This window comes from Penicillium expansum, assembly GCF_000769745.1.
Source record: "Penicillium expansum strain MD-8 chromosome Unknown contig313, whole genome shotgun sequence".
NCBI classification, from domain to species: domain Eukaryota; kingdom Fungi; phylum Ascomycota; class Eurotiomycetes; order Eurotiales; family Aspergillaceae; genus Penicillium; species Penicillium expansum.
Window position 1 is genome coordinate 601516 of NW_015971264.1, and position 12794 is coordinate 614309.

Here is a 12794-nt window from a genome sequence, read left to right on the forward strand (position 1 = left end):
TACATCAGGTCGAACAAACCTATAAGCTCCCAGAGAAACCCCCTAAAATCAATACCTGAAATGATTGAAATGATTGAAATGACCGAAAATGACAGCAAAATAATGAGCTTCGAATCAAACTCCACCAAAAAACCGGGTCCAACGGGTGCGTGTCGGATATTTAGGGCGATCGCGAGAATAAATAGAAAGGAGAAACACTCCGCGCAGCGCCACCAGCTCTTCGCTACCACTTAGGTCATAGTTGTGATGATCCAACGTTTGCCCCTCCTCGAAACTCCACACCGTTATTTCTTCATGGTTGGTTGACCTGGTCTTCTTCCCCCCCCCCTGGACGGTTAGATGACATCCTGCGTGTATCATCACACTTGTGGCTTCTTCTTTCCCGTGTCTGACTCCCTAAGATCTTTCTGACTCCCGCCTCGAGTCAGGACCTGAATTCTCTCTTTTTATATCCCCATTCTTACCTGTCATTCCTTCGGACATAACCCGGGAATTGGTCTACGGATTGCCCCCGTTACCTCAAGCGGATCATAAGGTCGAAAGCCGTAGCTGCCGAACGGGTCATGTCTGTGCTGACTCCGAACGAAGCCAAGGGAGGCAACGATCGCCTTGCGAACGTTGTACATGATCCACTTACACGTTCGACTCTCTCTTTTCCCCTTTGCCTTTCCGTTGCCTGATGAGAAAGTTGATAGACGAGATTCGAGGCTTAGGAATAAGAAGAGGGCTTGCTGATCCTCGGTGCATTGACTGAACGCATGTTTCAGGAAAGCTGATCTTCGGGAAGGTAAAGGGAAACTCATTTAATATCTACCGAGGGATCGTTAATATACAATCTACCTAGGTAAATATAATTATAATGAATAATAAAAGAAGATAGAATATAAAATATAGAAGAATATCAGAATAATATAAAAATATAAAAATAATATAAAGAATCCAAGGATCCAACGAAGGTCAGGAACTCGTGTTCGGCCTAGGCACATGCCCGGTTTCTGGGTCGGGGATGACGTGCACTGTAGAATTGCATTGTACTTTGTACGGGAAATTGGCTGTCAAAGTGTGGAACTGGTGGAAATTGAAGGAAATTGACAGGGCTATTAACTAGGAACCTTGGAAATATTAAAATGACCCACCAGTCCCTTAAATCTTGGAAATGCGTGAACGCGTGCCCCGTCGTTCAAGAGACAGTTCTGAGACCTTGGCCTAGGTCTTGAGGATATAGCAAATTACTCAAGTTACTCCCAATCTTAAATCTGGAGGAGATTGGGGTATAATAGGATTCTGGGCCCAATCCAATTTCAGGACTGGATTCAGGACTGGATTCAGGACTGGTAAAATATAAAAAAGAGAAAAAGAAAAAGAAAAAGAAATAGAAAGTAAATGCGTTACAGCATCTTGAATTCAAATTTGAAGACAACCCTTTATATATCTTGGATATTTACTCCGTATGTATATTATATATATTTATATATATATTATATTCTTTTATAGGGAGTATACAACAATAATGTATACATTGATTATAGAGAATGAACACATGGACACCCGAGACTTTGGGAACCCGGAAGAGCCCCGCAAAGAGCAAGGGGGGGGAAGAAACCTTGGAAGTGAATAATGAGAGAAAAATCCCCGACTGGTTCCAAGGTTGACATATCCTAGTAAGTCCCCGTGAACCGCACGGAGTTATAGTACCTTTAAGCGGGTATCAACATATTTTCAAAAAATAAAAATAAAAATACCAAAAAATAAAAAGCCGTTAAACGATCTGGAACTTTTTTAGTTGCGGGCTGGGCTCTGGACCGGAGAAGACCGTTCTCATTTAACCAAAGGGTGATGCGGGTCCCCGGGTTTTATTATTTATTTTATTTTATTTTGTTATGTTTTATTATTGATTATTTGGTTTTATTTGGTTTTATGTGTTTTATTTATTTTTTATTCTTGAATTTTGAATTTAATAAATTAAATGCCCCCCCCCAAAAAAAATATAATTAAGATTAATTAGTAGAATTAGTACTCCGTAGAATTAGTCAAGTTAACATAATTTAGTATGGCACTATGCTTGGGTACACTATGGTAGATACTATGCGTAGTACTATGGCAGTACTCTGTACTATGGTACCGTTTGCTTCCCATGGAAGGTTGCCCCTCTTCCTTTTCTAGGTTAGTATGAAACTCTGCAGGTCATATCAAACATTTTACCTATATACTTTGGAGTCAAAAGTCGATAGTCTACGGAGTATAAGGTCTTCAAAATGGGTACTACTCTTATACTAGATCTATATACTTATATATATATCATTCTATAACTACAACGTTTGTACTTAAATCCCAACCTAAAAACACATAACCTAATGATCTCAAACCAAAAGAAAAAAAAAGAAAAAAAAAACACATAACGAAGATCAAACTAGACAGGGGAACTGACCGCATCTTTAATTAAAACCAGTGGATATTGAAGTATTAAGTATTTTTTACTCTGTAACAGCCGTTACCCTTAATAGTCCACCCCCCAACGGTCTAAGACTCTTCTTTTTTTTCTCCTCTCTTCTTTTCAAGATAGGTTTAGATCAGCTGTCACTTCTGGATTCGTTTCACCTTCTAGTTGGATGCTTCATATGGTCCTTTTTTTCTTCTCCCTTTTCTTTATGAATTCTACAATCCTTAACTTCTTCATTAGCACATTTCCAACCATACTTCCATACTTCCTTCCCCTCATTTCTGTTCTCTGATATCTTGGAGATTTCCATTCAATTCAATTTCCAAAAAAAAAGAGTTTGAAGATTGGGACGTTTGATCGTTCTGTCGTCATATTTGGGACAAGACTTGGGATCACGAGAACCTTCCGTCTTTTCCCTTCCTTCTCTTTTTTTTTTGCCTCTTCCCCCTGCCAGTTGGGGATCTCCCTGCTGCTTTGTTTTCTATTATATTCACTGGTGCTCATCCGCGCATATGATTGCGTTACAAAATCGGCCTATATTGCCTCCTGTCAAAGTGGATATCTCACTGCTACTCAAGCCCCAAGATGAGGAAGAAACCGCCCCCGGTATGAACACCGGGTACCCGCCCAGAACGATAGGGCCACCACTGGGCTTGGGTCCCATGATGACGATGCCGGGCCCGGCTGCCATGGCCATGCCACCCATGACCAAGACCGGCCCGTCGGGTGCTGCCAAGCGCCTACAACCCTCGCACACCTCCGAATCTCCAGCAAAGAAACAGTCCAAGTGGTCACCAGATGAGGACGCCTTGATAATTGAACTGCGTGGCAGTGGCATGAAGTGGGAGGATATCAGCAAACGACTCCCCGGCCGCAGTGCCATCAGTTGCCGTCTTCATTATCAGAATTACCTGGAACGCCGAAGTGAATGGGATGAAGATAAGAAAAACAAACTAGCCCGTTTATATGAGAGGTAGGTTCTGGCGGGGAAGAGATGGCAACTCGGAAAGGAAACAGATCCACTAATCTCACATTCATTTGATAGGTTCAAAGCCGAAATGTGGTCCAAGGTAGCGGAGGAGATGGCTATCCCATGGCGCGCAGCAGAGGCCATGCACTGGCAGCTAGGAGAGCAAGAGATGGCTCGGCGCGCAGGCGTAGTACCATTCTCTCTCTCCAGTGCCGCCATCGATCCCCCAACCACCAGAACACGCCGCGCCAGCACCTCTCTATCCCGACCGAGAAAGGGATCGTCCTCACGCGCAATCCCAGGACATCTGCCAGGCCTTCCACCTCAACTTCCCTCCCTCGAGGAGCTCACCGCAGGCGTTCCTGCATACGCACCCGCTCCACCTCCCCCGAGAGAGTTCTATGGAATTGGACGACCGCCAGAGATGGGGATCCCCCCACCAGGTCTCATGGGCCCTCACCCTGGCATGCCCCCTCGGACCATGCCCTAGGATGAGATGACGAAGATGACGCCTACACGTCTTTCCTTGAGTTTTCCCCCTCTTTGTTTTTTTCTTTGAGTTTTTTTTTCCATTTGTGGTTTTCTGTTACGAATTGCATAGCGCCGGTTGGAGGTATATCGTGATTTGTGGGGACAGTGAATCGTATAGATGATTTCTACCCCTCGGTGTTGGTTGCGTTCTTTTCCTTTGTTTGCGGAAATTTTGGCGGGACCAGCAAGTGCGAATTGATGTGTTTTTCTTATGACTCCGAGGCTGGCTCTCGGAGCGCATACCACATTCTCAAACGTCATGAGCCGTTTTGGGGGTTGCGATCGCCCACCAGTTATCTTTCTCATACCCGGATTCTAGCACACGACCGCCAGCATTGTCGATGTCACGCTCGAGCTCGCCTTCCGCGTACAGGTGGTAGTAGCGATGGAAAGTCTGGGGTTGATCACCCTTACGAACCCAAGGAACCATTCGATCTTGCTCATCGCCCTTGTCCCAACCTCGACGGCTGTTCTTTTGCTCGAGGGCCCAGGCGTAGATCAGGATCTTCCCACCCTCTTGCGTCTCTGAACCATGCTTCACAGTTCGCAGAATCTCGGCTACAGCTTGGACTCGCCGCGCCGGAGTGGAGAGATGGTGCACTACCGCGATTGAGATCGCAAAGTCAAAGGTTGCATTCCGGTGTGGGAGGTCAAGGATATCGGCCACCACGGTCGAATGTGGCTGGTGCTGCAGAGCAATCCGAGCCAGGTTTTCAGATCTGCCATAGGGTCAGCCCAGACCAAGTTAAAAGGGATACGATGGATGGACAGAATGGTATCCCAAGGAAATAAACCAGCCTATAGAAAATCCAAAAACCAAAAATTCAATAATTCATATCAAAAACATACCTATCTGAAGCAATGATAAAAACATCTCGATTGACCATCAAGTTTTTGCCATTACCACACCCTACATCTAGACCCACTGCCCCTGGTACTAGGCTTGTGAGGAATCGCTCGACTATAGGCCATGGCTGGAAAAGTGGTTAGTTGGAACCCGCGGGGTTTCGAGGTGGTAGTCGCTTATAACACACCTTGTAACGGGTGGCGGAAAAGTGTTGAGCAATCTCTTGGTACACCTCATGGACATTTTGCTGTTCATACGCTTCGCCTGGCTGTTGGGACGCCATGATGCTCTCGTCGTGGATAAGGTGGGAGTTGTTGAAGAGTTGAAAAGTCAAGCGAAAATGGATATCACGTGGCTCGCGATTTGTAACGGGGCATAATATCTACATCATCTATGGATATTCGTGTTGAATTGATAGATGTAGAACTACAGAAGACATAAGGTATAAAGCTTGAATGATGTCGAGTTTGACTGTATTGTCTATTTTCTTTTTTCTTTGGGAGACAAAATCATCAAGTGCTGTAGAGTCATTAAAAAAACGATCATTAGTCTTGGAAGTATGAACGCTGTTCCTATGATAATGCAAGTTACTATGGCGTAGTATATATAATATGTCGTACACAACGTGTTAGAGTATATAGCCTATAGATACCGATGGGATTGGGTTTGATGAAAGGGCTAGAATTGAATTGTTCCATGAAAATAACTAGCCATGTACTTCTGACATGCGATAACCCACGTAGTAAATAGAAATTTCCCAGTATCCCAAGGGGAATTCCAATTACATACGCATATTTATAATTTGACTGTATATATATATATATATATATATTATATTGTAAGTAAACAACCTCCATCAACCATGCCCAGTTAATAAGCTTATGACTCGTTTTGTATATCAATCTCTTATAGAACCCTGACTTACTTCGACCTCCTACTTTAACATCCCGTTCAGGCAATTGTTTATCTATATGACACTAAACAGGGGTTTCCATTAGCTTTGCCTTGTCCTCCATCAAGCTCATATATCATTTGCTAATTCCATTCTCAACTGCGTGTGGCATCAAGCGGTGCCTGTTCCTGACGGGAGACCGCTTACTAATAATCGCTTCGTCGAGATTGGACGATATTCCTTTTCCTGTCAACCACAGGGGAGCACAAGATCAATTGTAAGTACTATCTACCCCGTTCAAGGATTGTCTTTTTGTGTTTAGAATAGGGCTGTGTTTATGATATCAACTGCCACAAATTTTCCCTGGCAAGTGCCAGCTTCTTGTGAGAGCCCCTCAGGGGGATTTGATATTGGCAACCAGCATGCAATGTTGCCGAATACATAGTCCATCTTTTTGTTTATTACTCAGAAGGGATTACGGAATCTTTAATCTAACTGTCCGATTTCGATTTCTTTCCCTTTGAATATCTCCATACCATCAAGAATTTGCATTGATTGATTCACAGCCCACTCTAACACGTCTTTCTAGAAACACAAAAAGTCAAATCAAGTGACACAGAGACAAGATGGCGTTCCAGCCTACCCCGATGGATATCTCCGTCATCATCACCAACGCGGCTTTAGCCAAGTCCGGGAATTTGGAGCCTCGATTCCTGACTGAACGCCGTATCACCCCAACCTGGACGGTGATGCAGGTTAAGGCAAAGCTGGAGACTATGACGGGAATCCCACCAGGATGCCAGCGCCTGCGGGTGAAAGTCCCCGGTCGACCTGACCAATGGGCCGATGGGGATGACCGCTTGATAGGGGATTGGGGTTTGGTGAAGGGGTCGGAGATTGAGGTTGGTTCTTTTTTCTTTCTATGTTTTGCTAAATCCTTTTTTTTTTTTTTTTTTTTTTTTTTCAATTTCTTTTCATTAGAGATTCATGTTATGAATTCTGAATATATAATGATCTGTATCCTCAACAGGTCAATGACAGCCGCCCACAAACTATGCGGGCTAACTTCACCGACTTGTCATCGGTCGAGAAATATGTGCTGCCAACCGAGACATACGAGGCCCGTTCGGACTCTGTATTGGCCTGGAAGAAGAACCAGAAGCTAGGCCGGTTTGATCCTAACGCTCTATCTCCCGAAGATGCTCTGCACCATCAAGTTGAGAAAGACCAGAACGAGGTTCAAACGAGAGGTTCGTTGAAACAAACATCTCAAGTGTCAATGCGATTTCTCTTATTCATTGGTCTAATGACATCTCCGCAGGAATCACTGTCGCTAAACGAGCTATCGTTCTGCCTTCATCTCCGCCGCATATTCGACGCGGCACGATCCGCTTCGTTGGACCTGTTCCGACCATTCCTATTACTGGTCCAGGTCGAGAGCTGCAACAGGATGCAGAACTTCCGGTAGATCTCCAGCCAATCTGGGTCGGAATCGAGCTTGACGAGCCGATGGGGAAGAACGATGGTAGTGTGGGTGGACAACGCTACTTCGAGTGCTTAGGCAACAGGGGCGTCTTTGTGAAGCCCGAGAAGGTCGAGGTCGGAGAGTTCCCCCCCTTGGGTCTAGACGACGACCTAGATGACCTAATGGAAGAGATTTGATACTCCTGGGTGTATACTTTGAATGAATACATTTCGATCTTTTTGAATAGATGAGGTTCTGATTCCCAGCTTCTCTCAGTTGCTCTTCCCTTCACCAATTATCACCAATAGATACTGCATAATTAACTGGAGAGGGCAGAAAAAGAAAAACGCCAAATTCCCTGGTAATCGTATGAAAACAAGTCGCTGAAGAACGAATAACAATAAAAGACATTTAGACGCCCATAGAATGAAATTTCAGGGTATCCACGTAGAAGGGAGGTATCATGGCGCGTTTTCAATGCCTACAAACATGAGAACAGGGGTGGAGGGTAGACCCAATGAAAGTGATCATTTGCCTGTCTTCTTCTGCTTGCCCTTGGGACGACCCTTGGCTTTCTTGGCAGGCATAGGAACAGGAGCGGTGGGAGTGTCGGCTTCAAATTCGCTCTCAGGGCCGGCATCCTGAGACATCTGCGGTGTGTCGTCTTCATTCTCGTTCTCATCGGGGACACAGCCTTGCGTGAAGAAAAGTCGAGCCTCTTTTTGATGGGTGTTTGCAAAGCTATAATAGTTACCTAGCAAGGGATCCCGGGGTCAATTCACTGATACGAATCAAGAAGCCAGGGGAAATGAGACTCACCACGAGGAACTTGGAAAACACAACCCTTTCCGGCACTAAACTGGACACCTGAAATATCCACCTGAACACGCCCGTGACAGACATAAAAGACCATGTGCATTTTCTTCGAGTTCTTAGGTTTCTTGACTCCATCAGGTGGGAGCTCTACAACTCCAGACCCGATGAACGACGAGCTAAGCAGCTTCGCAAATCGGAATGTTGAGTCTTTGACTTCCCTGGTTTCGATCCCAGAGGGAGCATATGCAATGTCTGTATCAAGATAGACTTAGCAAAGGAATCAACTATATAGGGGTTGGAGGCTATACCTAGGACTTCCTCTTCCTTCGAACTGGTCTGTGTTTTCCCATCCCATTTGAGGGTGTAGCCATGAAGCACACCGCCTTCTTTCTCCCAGAGATCAACATCCTCATCTTCATCTGAAGAGTCATCCTTTTGTTTCTTGGACTTGGACTTGTGGGATGTTGAGCGTTTCCCCTTCTTTTTCTTCTTTTCAGGCTCTTGCTCCTCGGTGCGAATGACCTCTTTGATGGTCGAAAGAGGATATCGGTGTCCCTCGGCTGCCTCTCCGTCACCAAAGACGCATCGTTCATTGCGCCAATATGCAAGTGGTCGGACCGAAACCCGCCCAGATCGAGTATGGGTTGCGCTGTTGTCGGTGGGGTTTTCACGTTTGAGGATATATAAACTTCGGCCTTTCAAAGGGCCTGTGCGGTTGGCGTAATTCTCAACTACTCGACCCAATTCCGGTTCCAAAGGTTCACGCACCAGTGGAGATGCTTTGGCGGTATTCCGCTTCTTGGTTGGTCTGGGGTCGGCATCTTCTTCGACGTTACGGCGCTGAGACTTTGGACGTCCGCGCGACGCAGCGGGCTTCACTTGATTCTTGTCTGTATTGGCGGTCTTTGGTGCGGCCTTTTTTGTTGACTTAGAGGCCACAACGGGTTCTTCCCGAGGTGGAGTCGTGTTAGCCGTAGATGAATTGTCGTCATGATCGTGTTGATCTTGCCCGGGAGAATCAGGTAGCTCCTCTGCAGCGGCTGAATCAGAATCAACATCCAGACTGTCACGGAAATTTTGTTGTACTGCGGCAAATGCATTCTCGTCCCCGTCCCCGTCGGAAAAGTCGGAAAAGTCGTGTATGACTGCGGGCTCAAATTCTGCTGCTAGCTGTGCTTTTGTCGTAGATTTTTGCCGTGTGCCATTCCTCTGGCTAGAACGTCCCACATTAACCGAGCGAGTGGAAAGAGGAGATGGGTCTTGACGCGATTCTCCCTGCGCGCCCGCGAAACCTTTGCCATCGGACGGACTAGACGACTCAATATCCTGCGGGTCTGGGGTTGATTGCAACGCTGGTGTCCTCCGCGGAGACCCAGTGAGGCCAGTCTTCATCGGCGACCGCGCGGCAGGCGGGGGGAGAAAAGAGGCTCGTGAGCCATTTGTGCCCTTGAGGAAGTCCATGGGATCTGGCGCATTGCCTATAGAATCCACATCAGCACGCAATGAGCCGGCGATATGGGGCGACACTAAATTAGCCCACCTTCATCCATTGACATGCCCTCGGATCCAACTGAAGACTCATTTTCCATGTCTTCAAACCCATTCAACTCCACAGGCGATTTTTCAGGAGATGAGAAGAGACCGTCTACTTCTTCCATTCCATGTTCGTCGCGTCGACCTTCCTTCAGAGATATGCCAGTGCGCCTAGACGTATTTAGTACATAAGTCCTAGTACAAGTGAAATTGTACCATGACATATCGACTTACCTTCCCTTGGTTCCCACATTGGAGTAGTCGAAGTCGCGGGCCTTTCCGGGCCCTCGTGCCATATTGAGAGTTGAGCACCAGGTTAGAATAGTAATCAAACGATAAGGTGCGATTCAAGAAAAGCAGTCAAAAGAGAGAGAGAGACAAGATGGAGGGGAGGAATGCGGAATTTAGGTGGGAAGAGCAACACGCGCCCCCGCTAATCCCGAACGGTCGACGCGTTGTGCACTCGGGGGGATCTTTTACATTTGCATTGTACTTTATAGCTTCAAAGACTTTCTTTCTGTCTCTCTCTATTTCTCTTTTTCTTAACGGACTCTTCAATCTTCTATATGCCTATTATGACAAACAATACTCCCACTGTCAATCCTCTCAAGGAATCGTCCACCTTTATTCCTCCTAGTGTGATTTCAAACCCCCTTCTCTCCGGCGAGTCCTATGCGTACTACACCCCATGCCCAAATGCAATCACGCCCCAAGCGATCTCACCCACGAGTCATGATACAATTGAAAGTACACCATGTGTCTTGGGTGTCGATGAAGCCGGTCGTGGTCCAGTCCTAGGGCCAATGGTCTACGGTGCCTTCTATCTCCCTCTTGATCTTCACCACTCGCTTTTGACCGAGAAACACAGCTTTGACGACAGCAAAGTGCTTACACCCGCCGTGCGAGCGAACTTGATGCGTCTATTGAATACACCGGGAGATACGTTGTTCGAGTCCTGCGGATATGCGGTCAAAGTACTTTCGGCGCGCGACATCTCTTCTGGCATGATGAGATCACCCACCGCAGTATACAATCTGAATGCCCAGGCCATGGATGCCACGGTAGAGATCATTCGAGGGGTGGTTGAAGACCGTGGGGTGGATGTGCGAGAGGTATACATTGATACGATTGGGAACCCCGCTACATACCAGCAAAAATTGGAGCGAATCTTTCCATCTCTCAAAATCACAGTGGCAAAGAAGGCCGATTCCTTGTATCCCTGTGTTAGCGCCGCCAGTGTGGCAGCCAAGGTGACACGAGATGTTGCACTGGAAGTGATGTATGAGGCCGTGCTTCGAGCTGAGCAGTCACTTCGCCCAACCCCCGAAACTTGGGGAAGTGGCTATCCCTCGGACTCCAAGTGCGTCGGCTGGCTTCGACGCAACATGGACCCTGTGTTTGGATGGGGCAATGAGTGTCGATTCAGCTGGGGCACTGCGAAGGAGATGCTTGAAATGAAAGGGGGAGCTCGAGTCGACTGGCCCGACGAGGAGGAGGAAGGGGCACCTCGGCTGGATGAGTTCTTACTATCCTCAGCCCCCGGGAAAAGCACAGGCAAGGTTGGATTACGGGATTGGTATGGCCACAGAAAAACTGAGGTCCTCTAAATGCGAATGCTCCGTGTGATGTGATTAGACATGAAACTTAATAAAACATTAATGATACCCCTTGCTCTTACTTGATGAAGCACAGCAAGAGTGAGAAGAAACGAAAGAAGGAATAGCATAAAAAGACTCGTACATAGAAATAATGGGTATCATGGGTGAAATAGATCTGTGGAAATTCACAGTGTAGCGGTCGAGAAGTAGAAGTTGTCCCAAAGGTATTCATAGTCCTCCACAACACTGCCCACCAAGTCCAACAATGGCTTGCCTTTCATCTTTCCAGTTAAACTGTGTAGCCACGACCTATTTCACAATGTCAGTATTCAAAAGGGAACCCAGAGAGGGAGAACAGAGTCGGGGTTCTTACTTGGTGATGTTTTCATAAAATGCGCCTCGCATCATCCACCAGCCCATTGACCATCCACGCTTCTTCAGTTCCTCTCGCTCAAGCCCTGTAAGACCTCGAAGACCACCAGCGACCCGTTCACGGAAGTCCCGCTTTGCGAGTTGGCGGCAGCCATACTCCATCCCAAATCCAATAAGCCATGGCCGCCAGCTTCGCCTATCACCACTCCACTTTTGCATCGCCATTGCGTAGACAACAGGCCGAAGGATGTATAGCACTTCAGCCAGTTGTCCTTGTCCCGTCGCCCGGTGAAGGAGTGCCTTCGGTGGTTTAATATCATCTGCTGTAAGCACTTTGGAGATGAGATAGTTCGACACATCGTTTACGTCGGGGAGAGACGGAAGGGAAAGTCCCGTGCGAGGCATCGTCCAACTTAAATCTGAAGACCGCTCGCTGACTGGAGTGTCCATTCCGTTCCAGTCAGTCTGAGGTTCCTCTTCTTCTGTCGTCCTTGGATCTACCTCGCGCTCTGGAAGTGGGGGACTGACGAGCGGTCTGGAGTTGGTCAACCGCAGAAGAAGCAAGCGGCAGACTGCCTTTGCGAATTCAATGAATATAACCACGCGCCAACGGGTTTTCTGGCCGCGCCGCCGCGCCGCCATCTCCCAGAGAAGCTCGGTATACTGGAGCATCTGTAGCGCAAGCGCTACCTGGCGATACAGCGAAGAGCGAGAGGTCCAGTACTTGGTATATCGGGAGTGGGGAGTGGGCGGAGGCCGGGGGACAGTCGATGGAAGCCGATCAACAACCCGCGAAACAAGAGAATCATGGTATAACGATAACAACTGGACACCGGAGTGTACTGCAGGGGGTATCAGCAGGCGCGCTCCAAGGCAAGTACAATGTTACACTGACCACATTCTGAGGGTATCTCTGATTCGCGGTATCGCCCTGATAGAAGACAATTGTTAGATTCTTCAACACCTGCATGATCAAACCGAATGAGAACTCACCTGGGATGATATAAGTCAAAGATCTCAGCGCTGACTCGACTTGACCAACCGAGCTAGCATTCTTGGTCACGAAGTCTTCATAGATAGAAAGCCATTTGGATGGTTGCAAGAGCACCGGGGGTATTGGATTCTGAATATTGCGGACGGTTTCCATCTTTATGCTACAAGCATGATGAGATAGCTGTGACGGAGGAGATGAGATCCGGGGGAGGGTGACCTCGGGAGGTTACAGGGCACGTGGTCCCGCGTCTGCCAAGATGCCTTGGGCCGAGGTTGATGCTTTTGGTCTTTTCATACTTATATATGTTCTACTTCGATACTTAGAAAATCTATGCAT

The 12794-nt window shown here is 47.1% G+C and overlaps 6 protein-coding genes across 6 annotated transcripts; 3 read left to right on the top strand and 3 right to left on the bottom strand.

The window, feature by feature from the left end:
* Positions 1-2952: 2952 nt before the first annotated feature.
* Positions 2953-3900, top strand: PEX2_093960 (MYB DNA-binding domain protein; the record flags this gene model as incomplete). The annotated part of the gene is made up of 2 exons (XM_016746666.1): positions 2953-3413; positions 3486-3900. 2 exons carry the CDS (start codon positions 2953-2955, stop codon positions 3898-3900), a joined length of 876 nt encoding a protein of 291 aa, XP_016600382.1.
* Positions 3901-4191: 291 nt separating this feature from the next.
* On the bottom strand, positions 4192-5071 carry PEX2_093970 (tRNA (carboxymethyluridine(34)-5-O)-methyltransferase; the record flags this gene model as incomplete). The annotated part of the gene is made up of 3 exons (XM_016746667.1): positions 4192-4660; positions 4791-4915; positions 4976-5071. The coding sequence occupies 3 exons, from the start codon at positions 5069-5071 to the stop codon at positions 4192-4194; spliced, it is 690 nt and encodes a 229-aa protein (XP_016600383.1).
* A 1235-nt stretch (positions 5072-6306) lies between these two features.
* On the top strand, positions 6307-7342 carry PEX2_093980 (TBCB family protein; the record flags this gene model as incomplete). Its single annotated transcript, XM_016746668.1, has 3 exons — positions 6307-6582; positions 6711-6930; positions 7002-7342. 3 exons carry the CDS (start codon positions 6307-6309, stop codon positions 7340-7342), a joined length of 837 nt encoding a protein of 278 aa, XP_016600384.1.
* Positions 7343-7672: 330 nt separating this feature from the next.
* PEX2_093990 (Cupin domain protein) lies at positions 7673-9790 on the bottom strand (the record flags this gene model as incomplete). Its single annotated transcript, XM_016746669.1, has 5 exons — positions 7673-7899; positions 7965-8213; positions 8270-9439; positions 9502-9665; positions 9729-9790. The coding sequence occupies 5 exons, from the start codon at positions 9788-9790 to the stop codon at positions 7673-7675; spliced, it is 1872 nt and encodes a 623-aa protein (XP_016600385.1).
* A 279-nt stretch (positions 9791-10069) lies between these two features.
* PEX2_094000 (ribonuclease H2 catalytic subunit RNH201) lies at positions 10070-11101 on the top strand (the record flags this gene model as incomplete). Its single annotated transcript, XM_016746670.1, has 1 exon — positions 10070-11101. The coding sequence occupies one exon, from the start codon at positions 10070-10072 to the stop codon at positions 11099-11101; it is 1032 nt and encodes a 343-aa protein (XP_016600386.1).
* A 176-nt stretch (positions 11102-11277) lies between these two features.
* On the bottom strand, positions 11278-12611 carry PEX2_094010 (peroxisomal membrane protein PEX16; the record flags this gene model as incomplete). Its single annotated transcript, XM_016746671.1, has 4 exons — positions 11278-11401; positions 11466-12306; positions 12360-12395; positions 12458-12611. 4 exons carry the CDS (start codon positions 12609-12611, stop codon positions 11278-11280), a joined length of 1155 nt encoding a protein of 384 aa, XP_016600387.1.
* Between the last annotated feature and the right edge of the window lie 183 nt (positions 12612-12794).